Source organism: Primulina tabacum, chromosome 4 (genome assembly GCF_025594145.1).
Source record: "Primulina tabacum isolate GXHZ01 chromosome 4, ASM2559414v2, whole genome shotgun sequence".
NCBI classification, from domain to species: domain Eukaryota; kingdom Viridiplantae; phylum Streptophyta; class Magnoliopsida; order Lamiales; family Gesneriaceae; genus Primulina; species Primulina tabacum.
The window spans coordinates 7,940,142-7,959,430 of record NC_134553.1 but is presented as its reverse complement, the minus strand read 5'-3'; the positions used below and the strand labels follow the sequence as shown (position 1 = coordinate 7,959,430).

The window sequence follows — 19,289 nt, the reverse complement described above, 5'->3', positions numbered from 1 at the left end:
GAAGAATACCGTTAGAAGAGGGTCGAGAGGGTGTCCCGGCGTAGCCCCTCTGACGCTCAAGTCAGATACTGCGAATAAAGTGAGAGAACAACTAAGGGTGCTGTTAAAAACCAATATAGTGAATGAATAAATTGAACACTCAAACCTGATATTTATAGTATCGAACATGAGATCCATCATGAGCCGCTTACCTAGATTAGGAGTGGGCCGAGAGTCCATAGTTTTGTTTGAACATGATCTTGATGGGCCCATTCATAAGATATCACCAGTTTCTCCCACCCATATTATTCAAATTATACGTGTTATCTTTATTAAATTGTATTATAATAATGAGGAGATTATACTTTATTCTAGAGAAATATTAATTTATTATACTGAACACATCGAAATTATTAATTTAGCAAATTGACACAAGTCAGAACATAGAAAAATTATTATTCAGAGATGTTATTAATTTAACGAGTATTAATCCATAGAAGTTGTACTGTTATTTATAACTTTCAATGCAATTAACTTTTAAAATAGAGATTAGTAATTCTTTTTGAAACTATTTAAAAAATTAATAATCTATCAACTTTATTTTATTCTATTTTTTTCTTAACATATAAGTTTTTGCAGTAGTAATTTTATTTCCGGTTATAAAATATTTAAAAAATGTATATCGATTTATATTTTATCTATAATTTTTTTTGCACACATAATATCATATATAAGAAAAAGTCCACTCAATTCTCAAAGTTTAGATACAGACAATGCGTCTATTATATGTTTTTTTTATATATCTTAAATTTAGACTCGAACGCAACACTACAAAGGGAAATCGAATCAGATTATTGGGGCAAAAACTCCGTTACATAAGTAGAATCCATATTTTCACAATTATGGTATGATATTTATATAAATATTAGTAAAAGATGCATATACGTTGCATATGTTATTATTATTTTTACTTTGATCAAATAATACTAAATAATTAACACGAAATTACTTTCAAATTAGAAGAATTGTTCGATTTAAAAGTGAAGTTTGTTTAGATTTTTTTTTAAATGTAAAATATGGAGTGTTTTGAGGAGATTTCTTTGTAGGCTAAAAAAGATAATTATGAAATTAAATATTGCAGTGTCCTTTAATATAATTACTATAAAGATATCACATTTAATAATATATTAGAATATGTCTACAGTCCTATGAATCTTTATCTGTGACATGGGTCAACACTACCGATATTCACAATAAAAAGTAATACTTTTTCATTGATGACCCAAATAAGAGATATGTCTCACAAAATACGATCCGTGAGACTATCTCACATAAGTTTTCGTCGATATATATAGATATTATAGATTTAGTAAAAATAAAACTGAGAAGTAATTTCATATGTTTGTTTTTCAAATATATCTACAGAGAGCAGAAATGGGTAAAGACATGGTGTCAATACAGGTGGCTAAAAATCAAATCATTGCCTAATAATATCCATTGAATATATCCAACGTTCACCGTTAATAAATCAGATCACGTTAGGAATTCTGCAAATCTCTGACGGAAGTCTGTCTGTCTGTCACCTGCGAATGTATGTGTTATTTACTGCTCCCGCCATATCTCTCTTTTTGCACGTGTTTGTTTCTACGTATATATGTGATTCGAATTTTACTGGATGCTAGCACATGCGTTTGAGTGCACGATTGGAAATTCTCGTTTTTGTTTTTGAAATTTCAGGTGTTTTCAGGATTGCGGAGGATCGGATCGCAGGTTTTCGGGAATGATTGGAGAAGATTTTTGTCTAAGTTTACTGCGAATGGGAGTTTTTCTGAACATGTGTGAAACATCGCGGTGAAGATTTCTTTTGAGCGATTAAGATAAGGAAAGGAAAAAGATTGTTACACGAAGATCCGGGGAGTAATATTTGCGAATTTCTCGTTTTTTTTTTTTTGGTTTTACAGAGGAGGCGGCGTGATTTTTGTCGAATCCTTGGAATTGAAGGCTGTTTTGAAGAGAATTGTAGGTGCATGTATACAAATAACTGTTAAAGAATAAGGAAAAAAAACGGTGTGGCGACTGAGTGATTTTTGGAGGGAAGTTGGTGTGAATTGAGTGGAGATGTCCAATTCGAAGGTGGTGTATGAAGGATGGATGGCGAGGTATGGACGGAGGAAGATCGGGAGATCATTTATTCACATGCGATATTTTGTGCTCGAGTCTCAAGTGTTGGCCTATTACAAGAAGAAGCCCCAAGACAATATGGTACATAAATGCCTTGAGATAACGTCTGTTAGTATAGAGGTGTCTGACGAATAATTATGTCACAAACTGATTGCCACAATGAGATCAAATGTAGATATAGATTTAGTATTCTAGTTAATGTGTACATGATTGACAAAACTAGATATGGTCTTTTATTTCTCAACAAGGTGACTGCAAGAAATACAGTGTATCAAAGTGATCTTTCTAGTCTCCTTTTCTTTTTTATGTGATGAGGTACCCACGAAGACTCTTCTTATAGATGGAAACTGTAGAGTAGAAGACCGGGGATTAAAGACACATCATGGACATGTGAGCTGTGATTTACATTTGCTACATATATTAGAGCAACCGAAATGTATCATATATATTTACATAATTGCCAGCTCTGTTTTTTGGCAGATGGTCTACGTTCTGTCGGTTTTCAACAAAAAAGAGATGTACAATCGAATGACGGTGGGTTATACTTTGAATTTTATTGATACTGCCATGTTGTATTTTTGGTAATCACTATTTTCCAGATCCCATTTAGAGATTATATCCATCTTTTTACCTTTATTCACACGTACATGTGTTCGTCTGCCTGCCATACAATTGATGGGAGCTTTTCGTTAATGATTTAATCATATAATTTCATGATATTCGTCTTCAGATCACAGAAAAAAACTTATATTAGTGCTCTTAGAATAATAGTGTCAGCTGCTGGCATTTTTCCAGATTAATCCGCTGAAAAGTTATTGTTCTGGTAGTGACTTTTCTCTTAGCGGCCATGTGCAAAAAACGATCTCCAGAAATTCTTTTGAGAATGTGAATCTTTACGTAAAATATTTGGAGTAGAAGATAATATTGACCCTGTTCAACCTGGAAAAGGCACTTTTGCAACATCTAATGCGTGATTAAGCCGAAAAAGTGTGAACTGTATCAAATAATTTATGCAGTAGAGTGTTTGAAACACCACGGATTATATTTAATGACAACACAGTGTTTGTGAATAATGATACATACTTTGAAAGGATTACCAGCTCATGTGATACTGAACCTCAAAATAGTAATAAGGGCTTACCATGCAATCCAGTTTTTAAGCAACACAGACACAGTTGATTTAAGTAATGATTTGTGGAAAGAATTTTTTCATCTATAAGTTACAGTTCATGACACATCCTGGTATGAACATGAGCTCTAGATTCTCCTGAGCTTTTGTGTAGTACTACAGTTAGGTCTCTCATCTAGTTCTACGGGTCATTTTTCCAGCATTTTAGTGCTGGGCACTGATCTTGTTTTACCTATTAATATCGTTTGCTCCAGATGGCAGCTTTCAACATTCAGGATGCACTCATCTGGAAACAAAAGATTGAATACGTAATCGATCAGGTTTTCTTATCTTTTCGCCACCTCCCCAATAGCCATAAGTTTTCTCTTACATAAAATGACCAGTAGCCTAATATTGTGCTTAAACTAGCTTAATGACTTATGCATGTTGGTGGCATCCAGCACCAAGAATCACAAGCTAATAGTGGTAACAAATACCATTCTTTTGAATATAAATCCGGCACGGATAACTGGAGGAACACTTCATCACCAGACCATGAAATTCAGTAAGTGTTTTGTGATTTTCTAATTTTTATATAGAAGATGTCGTAGATCCGATGGTGAGAAGTAGATTTTGAAGGACAAAGGATTGTTTCAGGAAGGCCGTCTTATTGTGTCATAAAGAGCTCTAGATGCTTGAAATGGACAATTGTTGATTTTATACATTATCTATATAAGACATCAGGGAATAGCTTTTAACTAACGACAGCGATTTCTCTTTGCTAATGAGTCTAAGTAAACTTGGATGAAATATAGAAATATAATGCCAAAATTGATGACATGAAGATTTTGGGGATTGGAGGCCTGACAATAAAATTGTGAGTGGTGAAATAGCAATGATTTAAGAGAGAAATCCCACATGCTCCTCAGTGTTGTCTGGAGTTTTTACCCTGTGAGAACTATTCTTAGTTCTCATTTAATTTCCTCTTCAATCTAGGATCCCTTCTTAAAATTGGTCCATAAATGGAATCATCATATCAATTTTTACAAGTAAAAAAGCTATTTTTAAACTGAGGAACAACTTTTAAATGTTTCTTCCAATCAGCTTCCCAATCTTCTACATGCGGACTGCAGTATTGCTTAGAGCTAGAGTTGTTCCTTCTCTCTTAAATGGAAAGCTAACAATTTGTAGAGGCCTTCAAAAATCTGTTAGGCATATTATTCCCCTGTACATGTAATCATCTAGCTGCACATCTGAACTACTTCAGATGGATGTTGTTGTTGATAATACTCCACTTGATTTACTTTGCTTGGTCATTATTTACTGCAGGGGTAGTGCAGCAGAAGATGAAGGCTATCCTAACCGAAGTTTGACACGCAGAACAACAATTGGAAATGGTCTTCACTAATGAGCCTCCTCCTCTTGGTTTTTGTTGAAACGGATGAAATTTTAATACCAATGTTCACGTCCAGGTCCCCCCGACTCTATTTTTGACTGGACAAAGGAATTAGATTCAGACCTGGCTATTCATAATTCTACCAGTCAGACATTTTCTAGAAAGTATTGGCGCCTTCTGCAATGCCAGAATGGTGTGTTGATGTTCCCATGTTATGTTAATTTGGTACCACTGTAGTGGTGGAATGGAACTGTATGAACCTTTTAGCAGTTGAAAATGGAAGAATGTGGCATTTATCATGATTATTTATTTTCTTGTTCATTTTAGGGCTTCGGATTTTTGAGGAGCTTCTTGAAGTGGATTTTCTTGTATGCTCTTTCTTATATTTTTTGCTGTTTCTGGCCTAAATGCATTCGTAGATACTGGATATGTTATGGTGTTACAGTTTTTTATGTAGCCAAAGAGTTGTAGTAGAGCAATGAAAGCTGTTGGGGTGGTCGATGCTACCTGCGAAGAAATATTCGAGCTAGTAATGCGCATGGATGCGAAAAGATGCGAGTAAGTTCATTTTATTCTCAAATGAACATTTACTCTGATTATTTCCTGTTATTGGCTTTTTGCTAGCTGTTGAAAAAGATCTGTTTTAATTTTTTGAAAACCTTGTTCACTTCCTTTGAATCATGAAACAATTTTTATTTGTTTGTGAGTCATCTGTCTTGAATAATCTAACTGCTCATGATAAACATGTATGTGTTTGCGTGACTGGGTTGACTAGAGAGAACTAATTGCTTTCTTAATAAAAACCACTGTATTGAATTGCATTGATGAAGCACTCTCCAAAATATATGTGAAACTTCTAGAATTTAGACAGTGAAATTAAAATAACTTTCCTTTGCTTCCTTTATCTGAAATTTTTTGTTGGCTTAAAAAAATAAGCTCAGAAAATTTCCATGGAACCATTTACAAAAATGAACTTAAGGCAAATTCAAGTTTATTACATGCTGTATTAATTTGGAGTTTAGATTTTATGATTAATGTTAACAGAAGTTTATTGGTTATGCAGGTGGGATTGTAGTTTCCAGTATGGTAGCTTGGTTGAAGAAGTGGATGGACATACAGCTCTCCTTTACCATCGGCTCCAATTAGACTGGTTTCCAATGTAATTTTGGGTTTCTATTATTAATGTTATTGGTTTTTCTGTGCCAATATCAGCATCACAAAACATTAATTAAACATTAACTTGTCAAATGGGTTACAAATCCTTTGATAATACCCTTGATTAATTGTAATCCTCTATCTCATATTTTACCATTGTTCTGCTTGTATTGTAAACAAAAAAAATATGCTTATTATTTTCTTCTCATTTTTGCTGGTGAGAGTATGTGGTTTTCATAGTTCCAAACTGATTGGAATTGAAGGTTGCAACTTTTTTCTCACTCAACAAAAATGTTGTGTTGTTGTTTTTTTTAATGTATTCGCTATATTTGAAGGTGTTATAAATACGACATTTTGTAATTAACAGAGTGATTCAGTGTAATGTGTACCAAACTCAGGTTTGTCTGGCCTCGCGACCTTTGCTATGTTCGTTACTGGAGGAGAAATGACGATGGGAGTTATGGTAAAGGTTTGAGGTCTTGTCCTTGTTCATTCGCTTAACTCTCCTCGTTTTTACCATTTTCTATTGTGCAGTTGTGTTGTTCCGTTCTAGGAAGCATGCAAATTGTGGTCCACAACCGGGATTTGTGCGAGCTCATATTGAAAGTAAATGCACTGCTTTTCTACTAGATTGCGTAATGGTTTTCTGAAGATTATTTTCTATCTCTGCTGTAGGTTTAAATATAGTTGTTCATAAACTTTATATATTACTGGATTCTGAAACGCTTGTTTGCTTCTAATTTTAGGCGGAGGATTCAATATTTCACCTCTGAAACCTTGTAACGGAATGCCCAGAACACAGGTCCAGCATCTCATGCAGATTGACCTTAAAGGTTGGGGAGTGGGCTACATGTCATCATTTCAGCAACACTGTCTACTACAAATGTTAAATGGTGTTGCCGGTGGGATCTTATGCCTAAATTTATCTTCCTGCAATATATTAGGTGTCTCGTGTTTCATATACTGTTCTACGGTCTCAATAATTTATCATTCTCAACGTTCATTTTACTCGACCATTCTATTAAAATGTCCGTGATGTTGGTGGATAAAAATTAAGTGGTTAGAGCCTGGGGGCTCTTGGATCCTGCTGCAAGTCCCTAATGTGTTGAATGGATTGTCAATCCAAGTATCTTTTGGGTATAGCAATTCTATTTGAAAAAGGCGTCATGTCCAAGAGAATGAAAGTTTTTTTGTGCCTAAAGGGTCTTGTCTGACACCATTATCTTTATTCCCATTCCTCCGAAGCTATTTCAAAGGCATGCTTGTAATTTTGTTTTATGATTTTTTTTATATCATGCAGTTTAGATTTTCTTGATCCTGGAACTCTGAGTTTGACGCTATGTGAATAATCGATTGTCTATATTCTTAACTTTGGGAATGGGGTTTAATGCTATTTGTTCATACACACCTCTGGAGAAGTAGACATAATTTAACCACTTTTTCTGTAGACCCTGGTATATTTTCTTAAGTATCAGTTCCAGAGTGAATTTCATGTTGTTTGCTGTGGTGGTGAATGTGTTCAGGTTTTATCTGTCACAGGACTGCGAGAGTATTTTGCTCAAACTGATGAAAGGATCGTGGCTCCTAGAATTCCTGTTATGGTTAATATGACATCCGTTTCCAGTTCTTCAAAGAAAAGCCAGAAATTAGAGTCATCCGTTGTTCATCGTCGCAGTCCTTCTCTTGATCAAATACACGCTGCAAATGGAAATGCTTTACTGATGGATGAATACTCTGATGAAGATGAAGATTTGCAACATGCTGATCAAGAGGTTTGTCTGTAATGTTTATGAGATTTATATCTGTGTTTGATTTCCTTAATCATATTTGAATTGCATGACAGGATTCACCATCTGCGGTTAAGGTTGAAGACAAAGAATCTGGTATGTAATGCATTCAGTAACGTATTGCATATACAGACTTTTTTTGTAGGTATACACTGCAAGTTACTCGTTCTATTTGCTTGAAGCTTATGAAGAACCTCGAGACCAAATAGATTCATCAATTTTCTCTGGCAATCTTCGGCGTGAAGATAATGACAAGGCTCGTGACTGTTGGACATTATCTGATGGAAACAACTTCAGAGTTCGTAGCAAACATTTTTGCTATGACAAATCTAAGGTATTCTATCTTTACTTATTTATTGCATTTGCAGTTACATATCAAATGCCTTCTTTAGGCGGCATAATTTAATCATATCAATCTTACCGCATTTTTACTGCACTTTTTGTTTTAAGATTCCTGCAGGTAAACCTGTTATGGATCTTGTCTCTGTAGACTGGTTCAAAGATACAAAGAGAATGGATCATGTCGCGAGACGGCATGGTTGTGCAGCACAAGTAAGATTGTCCAGAGTTGTGTGCTTCATTAATTCATTTTGTTAATCTACTATACTATGTATTCTTTCGCAATTGCATTTTTTTGGGGCAAGAATTTTGAGTTGATTTTCAGTTTTTTAGCAAGTTTTTATTCTTACAAAGTGCCCTTGTCTTGCTATTTCTAGGTTGCATCAGATAGAGGATATTTCACCATTGTTTTCAACTTACAAGTTAGTTGACTACACACCCGATTTCAAAGCTTGATATTTTATTTGATGGTGTGTAGATTGATAAAATCAGTTGATTTAGGTACCTGGCTTGACACATTACAGCATGATTTTTTATTTTGTGGCTAAAGAATTAGAATCAGGATCCCTCTTGCAGCGGTTTGTCGATGGGGATGATGAGTTCCGCAATAGTAGACTGAAACTTATTCCATCAGTACCCAAGGTATCTTTCTTTTATTTCCTTTGGCTAGAGAACTTTTGCTCCTTTTATAGTGTTGACTAATGTCTGTTGATAGAATAATTGTTGAAAGAACCAACTACATTTGATATCACAGAGCTTATCATTCTTGTCGCTAATAAGTAATTAGAATTTATTTCTAACAGTACGGATATAACTGATTTGCAATAAGATTGAAAGAATTGGTTAACATAAAAGTACAAAAATACTAAGATTGTGTATATCAGATTTAAGTGTTGTGTGCAAGTGTTGCAACACCTATTCACAACAACAGCGGAGTATATTAATTAAACATACAAATAAACATTAATAACTAAAATAATATTGAGTAAATCATGCACAAGTATTATAATTGTTCGGTGCCTCAGGGCAAAATGATTCACTAAAAAACTTATCAGTTTACAAAAATCAATATTATTGAACCAATAAACGCCAACTCCCTTAACAAGTGAGGGGGCAGAGTGCATCCAAACATATATATGAAATTGTATAATCAAAACTATGGATGCAACATACATGAAGCCGAAGTTTTCGAATAAATGACACTAATTAAAACAATGATTAGGTGTTGTGATTTGAATGTTCTTAACACTTTACGACAACATGTCAATACGTTTTGGCTTGAGCTCTTTATTAATTTACTGACGCAATTCCTTGCTTTTTCTGTGGCGTTTCACTGTTCTCCTTCAACTCAAAAAACAACACGTACGCAACAGCAATGATCTCTTATTTATAGACTTTCCTTTGTCATATAGTTTATTCCTTGTATAAAGTCCTTACACAAATATGAAAACAATAATTTCATTAGTAAATAAACTCTTTTGAACAATAATATAATATCTAGAGATCTTATCATAAATATCAGTATTCTAACAAATCTTATAGTCTATAAAGGCAGAACTCCATAAGTTAATATCACAATATTATCGACAAAGAAAAATTATTAAGGAATAAAATATTCCTTCCAATTTTTCCTTTTTGTCTTTATGGAAAAACCAAAATATGATATTATCTTTCTGATATGCATTATCTCCGCCTGTATAATAGCTCATCCTAAGTTAGATAGTTATCTCCCCCTGAATATTTAAACATGTTAGTGCATTGTTGTTAAATAGGTGTTGTAACATGTAAACCAGAACACTCAGGAAATTTCATTAACAAAAAAATATAATTAAACAAACAAAATCAAGAACTCAGAGATAATAACAATCAAAGAAAAACCAAACAAACTACGAACCATCTCCTGCAGTATCTCCATCATGATCACCATCAGGCTCATCCATTTTTTGCATCAGCAGTTTCAGATTCTACTCTCTTTTTTGTTCAGCAAATGAATGAACATCTACTTCCAACAACAACTCATAGTCAGCCACTTGGACTTCATAAAATGCAATAACCTCTCTTGTGGTCTGAATTTGTTGTCAGCCAAAATTTATTTGAGCTTTAATCCCTAGAAACAGATTTAGCTTAAGCTAGGTTTAGTTCCAGATGATGAAGCACCCATGTTGCCAACATCTTGGGCAACACCAGGCTCAAACTAGGGAAGATCAACCTTCTAGTTTCCCTTGAAATATGCAGGTGCTATCTTTAGTTGGTAACCCACATCAGAAAGTTCTTCATCTATATCATTTACAAATCTTTAGGACTTCAAAATTCTCTAGATCGAGGAGGGAAAAAGGTAGCTTGGTGGATTTGAATCGTCCATCTGCAAACTCCATAACTGTGTTGAATACCATCTGGCCAAAATTGAAAGTGGTACTACCATTACGGATCATGTAGAGAACAATGACTTTGTGGTTTAGTTACCATTGTAATGTTGGTGGAAGGAGTCCAGTTTCTGATTGCGGTCTTGTGCAAAACTAAATATAATGAAGTTAAATTTGTAGCAAACATCCTTTTGGGATGATCGAGAAAAACCTTGATTAGTCCACAAGTAAGAATATCAGCCATGACATTGAAATCAAGTGTAACTTCCTCTTCTTCATCTCTAGCTGGGGTGTCATAAAAAGTATTTATCAATGAGGGATTAAAATTGAAAATCCTATCACGGACAATCACCCCGCCAAACTTCACTGATCTTTCATCTCCAACAGTGGATATTCGATTGCAGTAAAATTCCAGAACCATTTTTCTGGCATAGGGATTCACAGTGCTCACAGTAACAAACACTCCTTGATCTTTGAAGAAAACAGTCATATTCGGTTTTTTTTATAATCCTCCACATCAATATTTTTTTCTTCAATAAATTCCCAATTGATGTACGGTGGCCACAAAGCTAAAGCAGTTTCAGAGTAGAACTTCGTGGAGAAGGACTTGCTCACAACATAGTCCACATAGTCAGTGTTCTCTTCGGTACTGACAACATCAGTCCTCAACATCGGCAGCCATATCAACAACATCATCAATAGACTTACTTTCTTCACCATCACTATTTTCTGACTCATCATCATCAATATATTCCTCTGACTTAAAATCAGATTTAGAAGAGAAATTGTCAGAAAGGTGAGAGCGATTGTCATCAAATTCTTGTAGCATATCTTCATCAGACTCTTCATCATCAGAGGTGTTTTTCTTTGCAGTTTTTTCTTCTTTCAAACGATCAAGAAACTCAGCGAAGGATTTTTCATCTTCAGTATAATCAAAAGGATCACTGGGTCCTGGAACATCCTTTGGTTCTTCTTCAGAAGATTATTGAACAGTAGCAGTCGAAGATGTTGTGTTCTTCGCACCAACAACAGGTTTTGATCTTGCGACCAACTCAAAATCCTCATCATTTGAGTCATCTCCAGAAGAGAAATTGGGGTCCAATAGGTTTTTGGAGGAGGAAGACCCTTTAAATTTCTTGGATGGGAAAAAGTCAGAATCATAACCTGCTTGTTCTTTGATCTTCTTAGAGGTGGGCGAGGAGGAAAAAACTCTACACAACGTTCCGTAATCTGGTGGGTTGTCAACATCAATTGCATTGCCCAGTTCTCCACGGGCAATGATTTCAATCGTAATAGGATCCTCTTCGACAACCACCAATTGAAGGTTCGCAACAATAGGTGTTTATGTGGGTGGTGTTGTCACAAACACCCAAACTTTTTGCCATCTCACTGTGGAGATCAAGAAGATCATAACTACATCCTGCCATTTGAGATAAAAGACAAGTGACTATTGATGAAAATAGCAAAGGGATCGAATCAAAGAATGAAATCGCAAGAATCACGACAAGAACTCGTGAAGAAGAACATTGAGAATAAGGGGGTATGAGTTGAGAGATGAGTTAATCGGCAGTTGTAAATTTGTTCAATTATGGTAATTATTTAAAAACTATGGCTTCCAACAGTAACTTTCTCCCGAAAAAAATCTCAATTCTCCAATCAAAATTTACTCTCTCATCCAACGGTATAACAAATCTGAACGATGCGATCTTTATTTCAAGAAAAAATCCAGATTTAAAGCCAAGTCTATTTAACCCCCTTAGAATTAAAAATCAAGAAAATCAAAATCAAGAAGACTAAGGTTTTCTTCAAATGTTATAGGTTAAAAGCTGATAGTCCACTGGGCAAGATAAAGTCACAAAACAATCATAATGCATGTCCTAATTATGCCTTAAGTATGGTATAATAGGTAAGTGTCAGGGCAGTGATCAAATTGTAGTCTGTCTGTACTTGGTGTTGACAACATCTCCTGACAACACTCTTGATTTTGAGTCAAGCTTTCATGAGTTTTCTTTTGATTCAGAAATGGTAGCTCCTACACTAGAAGAACGGTCTTCAATGGACTTCTCTAAGTAACTTTTTCCATATGTATTTTGACTTAGAAGTGGTAGATCCCATATTGGAAGAACGGTCTTCGTAAGACTCTTCCAGGTAGATTTTTCTATTTTCTTCTAAAATAATTTTTTATTTTCTCATCTTTTCAGTTTTTCTCCATTTTGCTCAAAATTTCCAACCCAATTTTTCATATTTGACAAGATCATAGAATACACGAACGTCCTCAACTACTTGATGACTTAGATTGAGCATATACCACACTACTGAGAGCACACCAAGAAATAGCCATCATTGTACATAGTTTACACAAAACATGATAAACGATATATGCTATATGTCTAGCATACTACAAGAGTACATGTATTTAAGGTGTTGTCATAGGTGCTGCAACACCCACGACAACACACATGAGTGATAATTGTGCACACAAGCTGAGAGACTTCCGAAGGTTAATCACTCGAAGTCCAAATGTTTTGTGAAAATATCAGCCATTTGGTTCTCAGTTTCAACAAATTCCATTTGAATTATACAATTCTCAACCAAAATCATACTTATTAAGGTTCTTCAATGTTTTGAAGTTGCATGCCCCAACTTTTGATGTCACAATTCAAATTCGCTTACTTTGGTATATCGGCAAGCATGATCCTCACCCAGTTGATAGCAATTATCATCCGATTTTGTACCTGACATGACATGACACAAACATTAGCTTTGTAAAAAACTTTTCAATTATTTTTATCAAACTTAACATGCAAGTCGTCATCACAAAGTTGACTAACGCTTATTAAGTTTGAGTCGAGTCCTTCAACATAGAGCACATTGTGAAGTTCTGGAAGTCCATCTACATTCAAAGCCCATTTACCAACAATTCTCCCTTTTGCACCACCTCCATAGGTCACACACCCACTTCTTAATTCAACATAGTCAGTGACGGGGTCCTTAGACCCTGTCATGTGACGCGAGCACCTACTGTCTAAATACCAAATACCTGCAATCTTAATTTTCAAGGATGTATAAATAGCAGTGCATCGAATTTCGGCCTTAGACACCCAAACTTTCCTCACTGGAGGTTTCCTATTAACAATGTTACGTTTGTTGTTGGGCAACGCCTTGTGCAACATCCGGTTTGCTTCCCAGCTCATGTAGTCATCTTCTCAGCTTGAAGAAAAAAGGTTTGATGTGGCCTGGCTTAGAACAGTAGTGGAAAATGAAGTATCGCTTTCTCTGTTTTGGCATTTGAGCAGAATTTTGTTTCTTGGTTGGTGAAGCTTTGATAGAAGAAATGTCTCTTGGATAGTTTGAAGTATCTTTGAACCTTAGACCAACCTTATTGATTCAAGTTTTGTTGAGCTCGAGTTAAACTTTGTCAATATCTTTGATGTCTTTTCGAGATCATCTTTGACTTTGCACAATTCAAGGTTTTTTTACTCAACATAACTTCAAGTCGTGACACACAGTCTTTTAAATCTGTATTCTCCTTTGAGAGCATCGAGTTCAACTTGTTTCTTTTAATCCATTTATCATACAATTCTTTATACATTGTCTGCACATTTTCTAGGGTGATTTTATCTTCATCAACTTCATGGGTTTCTAGATTACTCGAATCATCGAGAGTTTTCGCATTGAGGCACACTGATTTTGAAGAGATGTTGCTACCAGGTGTTGCACCACCTAGCGGATCGATTTGCAACCAGTGTTTTTTCTTCAAAATAGCAGACATAGATGTGTGATTTTCTCCTTACTGGATTTCTGCTCTTCTTCATACGAGATGTATCCATCAAAAACCGGTGGTCAAAAAAGTGTTGACGGATAATATGTTCATTTTACTCTTACCTGTTTAAACAAAAATACTCAGAATCATACTTAGTATATCAAGAGTAGGCTCTGATATCAATTGAAAGAATTGTTTAACATAAAAGTACAAAAATACTAAGATTGTGTGTATCAGATTTAGGTGTTGTGTGCAAGTGTTGTAACACCTATTCACAACATGCAACAGAATATATTAATTAAGAAAACAAATAAACTTTAATGAGTAAAACAAGAATAAATCATGCACAAGTATTTAGTATAAATATTTGTGCGGAGCCTCAGGGCAAAACGATTCACTAGAAAACTTATCAGTTTACTCTTAACAAGTGAGGGAGCAACGTCCATCTAAACATATATATCAAACCTTATAACCAAAACTACGGATGCAACAAACGTGAAGCCAGAAGTTCTTGAATAAACGACACACACTCATCAAAACAGTGATTAGGTGTTGTAATTTGAATGTTCTCAACACTTCACTGGAACACTTTATACGTTTTTGCTTGAGCTCTTTACTAATTCACCTACGTAATTCCTTGCTTTTCCTGTGACGTTTCAGCTGCTCTCTTTCATCTCAAAAAACCACAGGCACGCTCTTATTTATAAACTTTCTTTTGTCTTAGAGTTTATTCCTTGTATAGAGTAATACACAAATATGGAAAGTTTCATTAGGAAATAATTTTTTGAACAATAGTATAATGTGTAGATATCTTATTATAAATATCAATATTTTAGCAAATCTTATTAGACTGAAAAGTTAAAACTCTTTATATTAATATTACAATAGTTATCAACAAAGAAAAATTAATTAAAGAATAAAATTATTTTAAAAGGTGTTTCCAAATAAACCTCTACATGTCTTGACATATTTTATGTATATTTTATGGTAGCTTCCATAAAAGTACATGACAAGTATCATTGGGTAAAAAATACTCTGAATCTGAACTCTCTGTAATTTATGCTAAAGTTAGTAATGTTACTCTAAAATGTGTCTGATTAGCTCGTTCTCGTGAACTCCTTTGCCAATTTCAAAGACACTAACAGACATTATTCCAGCACCGAAACTACTGAAGTTGTATGAACGATCGAATTTTGGGATGGTACGCAGCAATATAAAATTATTGTAATTTAATAAGAATGTTAAGGTGAATGTATGACTCTGAGAAATGATAGAACAGTAAATCTGAATGTATATTTATTACATTCCAGGAAAGAAAGTTTTGTGCACTGGTCATTTTAAGTACCAGGACAAATGTTTTTGTCCTATAAATTCTTCAATCTAATTTAGTAATACATAAAGATTAGTTCCGCTTATCAGTATTCGATCGAACAATTTTTTATTATCTTGGAATTATAATCAACTTCAGTTTCCAAACAAGTTACATACTTAATTTTTTAAGACATCAATAGTTGCAACGATTGATAACTATCTTGTTACCCATTTAGTATGTGACTTCTGCGTTAATTGGTTAAACCAAATAAGAAACAACACAAACTCATTTCCATTACGTAGGAGTGTTTTCCATAAATCCACCTTTTCCTTTATCCTACAAATTATGGTTGTCCGTTCTTAGCAATATTGTTCCTTCGGTTAAGCCATACTGTCATGTTTATTTTCAAAATTTGCGTAGTTGGAATGTTCAATCGTTAACGGTTATTACCGCCAAGGCTGCCTTTCCTTTCCTTGTTTCCCGGATGGTGGAATTAAGTACAGAATAGGCGGCTTCAGCTTCTTGGATGTATTTTATTTTATTTTTATTTTGTGTTGGAATGTTCATAACTTCGAAGAAATGTAAGTTGCTCTCTTCGTTTCTTGAACGATGGGTAAAGTTTTACATGTTTCGTACTTAATCAAAATTGCAAGCCCATGATATTCATTTCTGGTGAAATGAATTTTGCAAAGACATTTATGCCTTTGTAACTTCATCATGTTTCATAAATCATTATTAATTAGTGTTGTGCATCGACTAGGGTTCTTGGATTGTCCGCCAGAGTGTTGGAAGCTCCCCATGTTTACTAGGAAAAGTGGTTGATTGCAACTATATCCGTGGTCCCAAATACTTAGAAGTAAGATTTATCGCGTATCATCCATATACTTCAATACGCAATAAGGCTAGCACCAGGTTGAATTTTCATATTACATAATTGTCCGTCGTACAGATTGATGTTGATATCGGTTCTTCAACTGTGGCAAATGGAGTCTTGGGTCTTGTAATTGGTGTTGTTACCACACTTGTTATCGACATGGCTTTTCTTGTTCAGGTACTTGCATCTTAACTGCTGAGTCTCTTTACATTTGCTTATGTATTGGAGAGTGAACTACGTACGGTTGACTATTTTTATAACTTTGTATGCTGATCAAGGTAAAACTATTATTTTAGGTGGTATTTTAAATTCTAAAGAATACTGCGTTGATCTAGAATAATCAAATAATAGATTCTGTTTGGGATGAAGTTTAATTAAAAATGGGGATGCGAATCTAAGTTTTTTCTTCAAAAAATGAGATACTGTGTGTTGCTGTTTTTTTCTTTTTTTCCTTGTTTTGTTTTCATTTTTTTGTTTTTATGTTTAGATGTCAAGTGTTTTTACACTTGCAGAATTCCAGTTAAGATTAGGGTTAAAATTGGGTTTATTGATCATACAGCTTATGAAATGCTGATGTATAACTTGTTGCTTTTCAGGCCAATACAACGGAAGACTTGCCAGAGCGGCTAATAGGTGCCGTCCGACTTTGTCATCTCGACTTATCATCTGCTATCGTTCCGAAGTTTGACTCAGATCCTCCCGATCCAGTCGAGTCATGATCCTCGCCAAATACATGGGAAATCGACACAGATTCAGTGGTTTTCTGGTCTTGATTTTGCTTCATTTTGTTTATTTATTTCTTTGAAAATTGCAACATCTCATTGTCTTAGAGATTGGAACATTTTTTTGTGCATAAAAATTCAAATATATTTGTTACCAAGCATATATACATAGAAAAGTCACGAATTTACAGTACCTTTTGTATACATAGGAAACTCAATATTTCACTATATTATCTTACCGCATATAACATAGAACATGCCCACCTAATTGTTGCTTACAAACTCGATCAATGCCTTTATAGAAGCCACAGAACTCGATGGGAAGCCACTCTCAAATTTACCTTCTATATTGATAGCTCGCTTAAGGACTTCCTTGTCATTCATCAGGCTATCAATCCCTTGCGCTATATCACTCTTCTTCACCATCTTTGTTAAACTATCACCAGTTGCAACCATGATTCCTGTCTTCAAATAATCCACCACCAGTTTTGCATTGTAGTACTGGTCGCCCCGAATCGGCCAAGCCAAGATCGGAACCCCTCGCCCAATCGCCTCCACAGCCGAATTCCACCCACAGTGTGATAGAAATCCACCAGTGGACGGATGACTCAAAATCAGTAACTGAGGCGCCCAGCCCCTGATTACTATCCCTCTATTTCCAACCTTTTCTTCCAATCCTACAGGAAAGAAGCCCTCATCCTTGTCATCTGAACCCTTTTTCTCACCAAATACCAATGGAGGTGGTTTTGGTCTGCCCGAACCCGGCTGGATTACCCATATAAATGACCATTTTGAATCTCCCAATGCATCTGCTAATTGCTCATATTCTTCCATATCGGGTCCCACTTCACTGCCAAATGCTATATAAATGACTGATTTACTTGGCTTTGAGTCTAACCATTGGCTAACTTCATCCTCGGTGTAATTCGATTTCCGCTTTGATCTACTGTCCCGGTCGTGAACCACTGTGCCTATTGATTTCCAGTATGTTTCCGGTAGCAACGGACCGACCCCGAATACCGGTTTGTTCACTTGCTTGGATATGTAGTCGAGAAACGGGCCTTCCAGTTCATGACACGTGTTGACCAGTAAAGCTGCGGAATCATCTCCATCGGACAGCCAACGAGGTTCCTGACCCGGGTCACGGAGGCCAAAGTCCGGACCATGCTTACCTGGTTCGTGTTCTCCAGGTGGTGGGCCTCCGAGGCTTCGCCTTTTGGTGTCCGGATATTTAAGCGCCACACAATCGGGTAGCCCGGTGAGCACCCGGGTCTCATCCGGTCTCATGTCGTGCGCTTGGGCTTTCCACGCAGCGTACTCCATTGCAGTGGAAGCTGCACCGCAAGTAAAGAAGGAGGCGATGGGTATATTCTCTCTCAGGAAAATCTCCTTACTCCAGCTCATCATCAGGTCCATCACCACGCAGCTGGGTCGGCACTGACCCGTAACCCTTTTATATTTCTCGGTCAGAAATCTCTCGATCCCCTGTCCCATCTTCCGATTTCCGAGCTCGTGATCTGGGCTGTGACCGTGAGCGGATCTAGGTTCGTCATGATTCGACAAATCGATCTGAAGCAGTTCAATGGAGGGGTTATTCTCGTGGAGAGCGGAAGGAATGGAGGAAGAAAGATGAGAAGGAATGATCAAAATGACTTTAGATTTGCTGCAAGAAGAGAGGCGTCTGCAGAGCTCCACCGACGGGTTCAGGTGGCCCTGCCCGAAAAATGGCACCACCAAAATATCAGCAATAACTCCTCCCATCGATTACGTAAACGTGTATTCAGACAGACAGAGACAGACAGATGAAGCAGGAGCAGAAGTAAATATGAAACACGGAGACTTCGCGGATAAGTAAAGAATTCGAAGCTTTGAGTAGTTGGTACGAATGAGTTGCAGCAAAGAAAGATACAAACATACGCCTTTATAGCGCACACACAAGACAGAATATCCACAAAAGTTCTTCGCAATAGTATTCGTTCTATATGTTACAATATTTTGTTTCAATTTGTGTCGACATATTTTGCATGACACGTAGAACGTCCTGATAGTCTTTATTACAGAGAAAAATGAATTTGTGTGTAGGTGTTGGTTTCGCTGTCTGTAAGATATAAAGTTATATTACCGTACATTAGTGTCGATGCCTGGTTGTCAGAACGAAGACAAATTTTCAACTAAACTGTGATGATGTGTGGTTGGGAGCTGGTTTCCATATAATTCTAGACTCTAGGACACTTGCCTCTAGTTCGGTTCTCCGCCGAAAAGTCAGATTACGAATTAAACGTAATCAATCGCCATATTTTTTACTTGGCA

General features: G+C 35.8%; 2 protein-coding genes across 9 annotated transcripts; one reads left to right on the top strand and one right to left on the bottom strand.

Annotated features, from left to right (window-relative positions):
* Positions 1-1,417: 1,417 nt before the first annotated feature.
* Positions 1,418-17,207, top strand: LOC142542945 (protein ENHANCED DISEASE RESISTANCE 2-like). 8 transcript variants are annotated; one of them, XM_075649874.1, is made up of 24 exons: positions 1,419-1,570; positions 1,717-1,830; positions 1,941-2,241; positions 2,476-2,550; positions 2,641-2,694; positions 3,544-3,609; positions 3,730-3,833; positions 4,598-4,665; positions 4,741-4,857; positions 4,992-5,032; positions 5,122-5,222; positions 5,728-5,823; positions 6,218-6,282; positions 6,354-6,425; positions 6,566-6,721; positions 7,359-7,591; positions 7,663-7,702; positions 7,789-7,940; positions 8,057-8,158; positions 8,323-8,367; positions 8,447-8,587; positions 16,144-16,239; positions 16,333-16,434; positions 16,854-17,207. In XM_075649874.1, the coding sequence occupies exons 3-24, from the start codon at positions 2,098-2,100 to the stop codon at positions 16,974-16,976; spliced, it is 2,193 nt and encodes a 730-aa protein (XP_075505989.1). In that variant the 5' UTR covers positions 1,419-1,570; positions 1,717-1,830; positions 1,941-2,097; the 3' UTR covers positions 16,977-17,207. The 8 variants fall into 8 exon arrangements, with proteins under 8 accessions (XP_075505992.1, XP_075505991.1, XP_075505989.1 ...); XM_075649875.1 differs by having other exon boundaries at positions 1,434-1,570; positions 1,727-1,830; XM_075649877.1 differs by having other exon boundaries at positions 1,418-1,570; positions 1,717-2,241; positions 7,798-7,940.
* Positions 17,157-18,980, bottom strand: LOC142542946 (UDP-glucosyl transferase 73B2-like). The gene has a single exon (XM_075649879.1). It carries the CDS (start codon positions 18,738-18,740, stop codon positions 17,244-17,246), a length of 1,497 nt encoding a protein of 498 aa, XP_075505994.1. The 5' UTR covers positions 18,741-18,980; the 3' UTR covers positions 17,157-17,243.
* Between the last annotated feature and the right edge of the window lie 309 nt (positions 18,981-19,289).

Bases quoted from the DNA above. Each gene is read 5' to 3' on its own strand.
- LOC142542945 (XM_075649874.1), top strand. From the start codon at position 2,098: ATGTCCAATTCGAAGGTGGTGTATGAAGGATGGATGGCGAGGTATGGA. The intron at 2,695-3,543 runs GTGGGTTATACT...CGTTTGCTCCAG, and splicing joins AGATGTACAATCGAATGACG to ATGGCAGCTTTCAACATTCA. The intron at 4,858-4,991 runs GTGTGTTGATGT...TGTTCATTTTAG, and splicing joins CCTTCTGCAATGCCAGAATG to GGCTTCGGATTTTTGAGGAG.
- LOC142542946 (XM_075649879.1), bottom strand. From the start codon at position 18,740: ATGGGAGGAGTTATTGCTGATATTTTGGTGGTGCCATTTTTCGGGCAG.